The 3,051-nt window shown below is 41.2% G+C and overlaps 1 protein-coding gene across 1 annotated transcript; it reads right to left on the reverse strand.

Annotated features, from left to right (window-relative positions):
• Window positions 1-684: 684 nt before the first annotated feature.
• Window positions 685-2,063, reverse strand: LOC143989845 (uncharacterized). The gene is made up of 3 exons (XM_077490124.1): window positions 1,695-2,063; window positions 1,388-1,615; window positions 685-1,268 (listed from the first exon to the last, which is right to left on the reverse strand). The coding sequence occupies exons 1-3, from the start codon at window positions 1,935-1,937 to the stop codon at window positions 1,065-1,067; spliced, it is 675 nt and encodes a 224-aa protein (XP_077346250.1). The 5' UTR covers window positions 1,938-2,063; the 3' UTR covers window positions 685-1,064.
• Between the last annotated feature and the right edge of the window lie 988 nt (window positions 2,064-3,051).

Consider the following 3,051-nt stretch of genomic DNA (forward strand, 5'->3'; position numbering starts at 1 on the left):
GTATTTTCATAATCGATTCATTGTTTCAGCCCTACATCTCTGAATCTCCTACCAGTTAATTTCTTTATTCATGGACCTTAGTCAGAGAGTGAGGAAACAAGGAGAACTGTCTTTTATAGGAGTGACAGTGATGAGGGGATTATAGGATGAGTGTCCCCACCCCCTCTATCACTCATTACCATCTTCCCAACACAAGAAGTCCTGCACTTCCTTATTTAGTCCATGATTTAGTCATGAATAACAGCGGGGCTGAGCCCCACCAGAGATCAGAGAGTAAGGATGGGGGGAGAACAACCAAGATGAAGACTAGACTGATACTGGAGGCCACCATCATTGGGTTATTGACTCCTCCCTCATCACTTTCTGTTTAAAATTCCAAAGTTTGAGGATGTTATCACATTATTATCAACATTATTATCAAGTCTGTGCTCCAATCAAATCATCAGATATAAAATGTCCAGCTGGTAGGAAATGGGTGTAACAAAAGAGAATACATATTATGTGTATATATAGCAGTGAGTAGAGAGGAGAGATTAGAAGTCAGGACTATGTAATGTACAACATATTGTATAAGATACAAAAGATAGGATTATATAGTGCAGGGGTCAGGAGTATGTAATGTACAATATAAATTATACAGTGTATGGGTCAGGACTCACAATATTGGTGTTCAGTAATTTATGGAAGATTAAATGCTTACATTAGACAAGTTGCAGAGGTCCCACACCGCTGCCTCCCATCTCCTGAGACTGCACTCAGCAGACAACAGAGCAAGTAACCCTGGGGGGATTTTTCCTGTCAGAGATCTTGCCATACCCAGGTATGAGGCAGAAGACCCAAAGCACATACCCCAGGTGCCTAGATCTAGTAACACCTATGGAGAAAATGAACATTTTGGTGCCAGCTGAATCCCAGAATCTCCATAAATCCAGTCTAGATACATAAATTGTGTCTACAGCACAGAGAAGGAAGATTATCCGAGAGAAATAAAGGAATACAGGACGGGGAACACAGCTCAGGAAATTGACCAGGGGATTACAGGCTGATATCACCCAGTCCCCACCCTACTCTGGACCAATCAGTGAGCAGTATGGGTGGAGGAATGTATTTAGTGTTAATGACCCACCTGTGCTGATCTCTGTAGGAGTGCCCTCCTCTATAAATGCCCCCGTTATTCCACACTCCTCCATAGACTGCTGATCATCCCTCACATACGTCTCTTCTTCTTCTGCTTTAACCTCAAATTCTATATCAATTGGGTCTCCACTCTGAATCAAGGAAATGAGAGAGAATATCACCTATAAAATATAAGCTTTATTATTGTGACATTACACAAAAAACACACATTGTCTCCATGAGTCTGTCATATAAGCACTGTCCCACCAACCTTGTAACAGTGAGGGATGGTGTGAACTTCCTGTGTGGAATCCTGGGAATACAGATGATGGGAACATCTCTCTGGTGGGTTCCTGGTATTTGGTGGTGGGTTCCTAGTATTTGGTGGCTCCATCATATACTTATGTCCTTCTGAAAACTCCTCCATCACCCCATACTCCTCATCCTCCTCTTTATACTCTTCTTTGACATCAATATTATCATCCCAGAGGTTTCCACTCTGAATATATAATAAAACATTCATTGTAATAAACATGCTGTGTATAAATCAGAGCTACCAATAATTGTCAATCATCTACCTGATGATGGTGGGGGATGGTGTGATCTTCCTGTGTGGAATCCCGGGAATACAGAGGATGGGGGCATCTCTCTGGTGGGTTCCTGGTACTAGGTGGCTCCATCATATCCTTGTGTCCTTCTAAAAACTCCTCCATCACTCCATACTCCTCTTCTTCCTCTTTATACTCTTCTTTAACATCAATATTATCATCCCCGAGGTTTCCACTCTGAATATATAATAAAACAATCATTGTAATAAACATGCTGTGTATAAATCATAAATGTGAGAAAATATATAATCAGCGCAATATACAATACAAAAATAATGTGAGTAAATATAATAAAATTAAATATTCAATGTATTAGCCTACTAATAAGCTTGGCGTGATTGCTGCCCACATCTCTTACCCCCTGTACACACGATTGGACATTCTGACAACAAAATCCATGTTTGTTTCCCTGACTGATGTTGGGTCAAACTTGTCTTGCATACACATGGTCACACAAAGTTGGTCGGAAATTCTGATCGTCAAGAACACGGCGACTTACAACACGTACCACAAGCTGAGAAAAATGAAGTTCAATAGCCAGTGCTGCTCTTCTGCTTGATTATGAGCGTGTATGGCACTGTGTGCATCGGAATTGTGTACACACGATCGTAATTTGTTGTCGGACAATTTGAGAACCAGATCTCAAATTTTGTGTGATGGAAATTCCGATGGAAACTGCCCAACGGAGCCTACACATGGTTGGAATTTCCGACAACAAGCTCCGATCGCACATTTTCTGTCAGAAAATCTGACTGTGTGTACAGGGCATTAGAGTGAATCCACATGTGACTCTCATTGAAATACACGCAAACAAAATATAATGTAGCACAACCAAAAACCAATCATAATAAATCAAGTCCTCATATTATCAAAATTCCACATTTGTGCAACTTTCAGTGACAGTTCATTAATATCCAGTGACTTCAGTGACCACCACCTCTAGCTGGAATGCCTGCTCACCTCCAAAAGTTGACCCCCACTACAGAGTCACACATGCCTGGAATATATCTCTCAGAATACCTCTGGGAAAAAGACTCCTCCTCCTGGTGTTCCCAGACAAGACAGACCTCCTCCCGGGTTTTCCCAATGTCGACCTCACCACAGAGTCACACATGCCTGTTGTAATATATAAATACATTCACAAATTCCTGACAGATCTCTGTATGGTAAAGATCAACGTTTTCTCTTCAGTTTAGGAGAGGAAGGACACACCCAGGAACAATGATTTGGTTTGTATGTGAGCCTCATATAGAAGACCCCTCAAATCTCCCCATCCCCATGTAATATTTATATATTACAAATGGAAGAGGAATGGCGCCTTCTAAGT

The sequence above is a fragment of the Lithobates pipiens genome, unplaced genomic scaffold (assembly GCF_037356315.1).
Source record: "Lithobates pipiens isolate NorthernLeopardFrog02 unplaced genomic scaffold, aLitPip1_a1.2 Scaffold_18, whole genome shotgun sequence".
Classification (NCBI taxonomy): domain Eukaryota; kingdom Metazoa; phylum Chordata; class Amphibia; order Anura; family Ranidae; genus Lithobates; species Lithobates pipiens.

Excerpts from the sequence above, each read along its gene's own strand:
- LOC143989845 (XM_077490124.1), bottom strand. The coding sequence starts at position 1,937 with ATGTTTATTACAATGATTGTTTTATTATATATTCAGAGTGGAAACCTC. Across the intron at positions 1,616-1,694 it reads CCATCCCCCACCATCATCAG|AGTGGAAACCTCTGGGATGA; the intron begins GTAGATGATTGA and ends TTATATATTCAG. Across the intron at positions 1,269-1,387 it reads CCATCCCTCACTGTTACAAG|AGTGGAGACCCAATTGATAT; the intron begins GTTGGTGGGACA and ends TCCTTGATTCAG.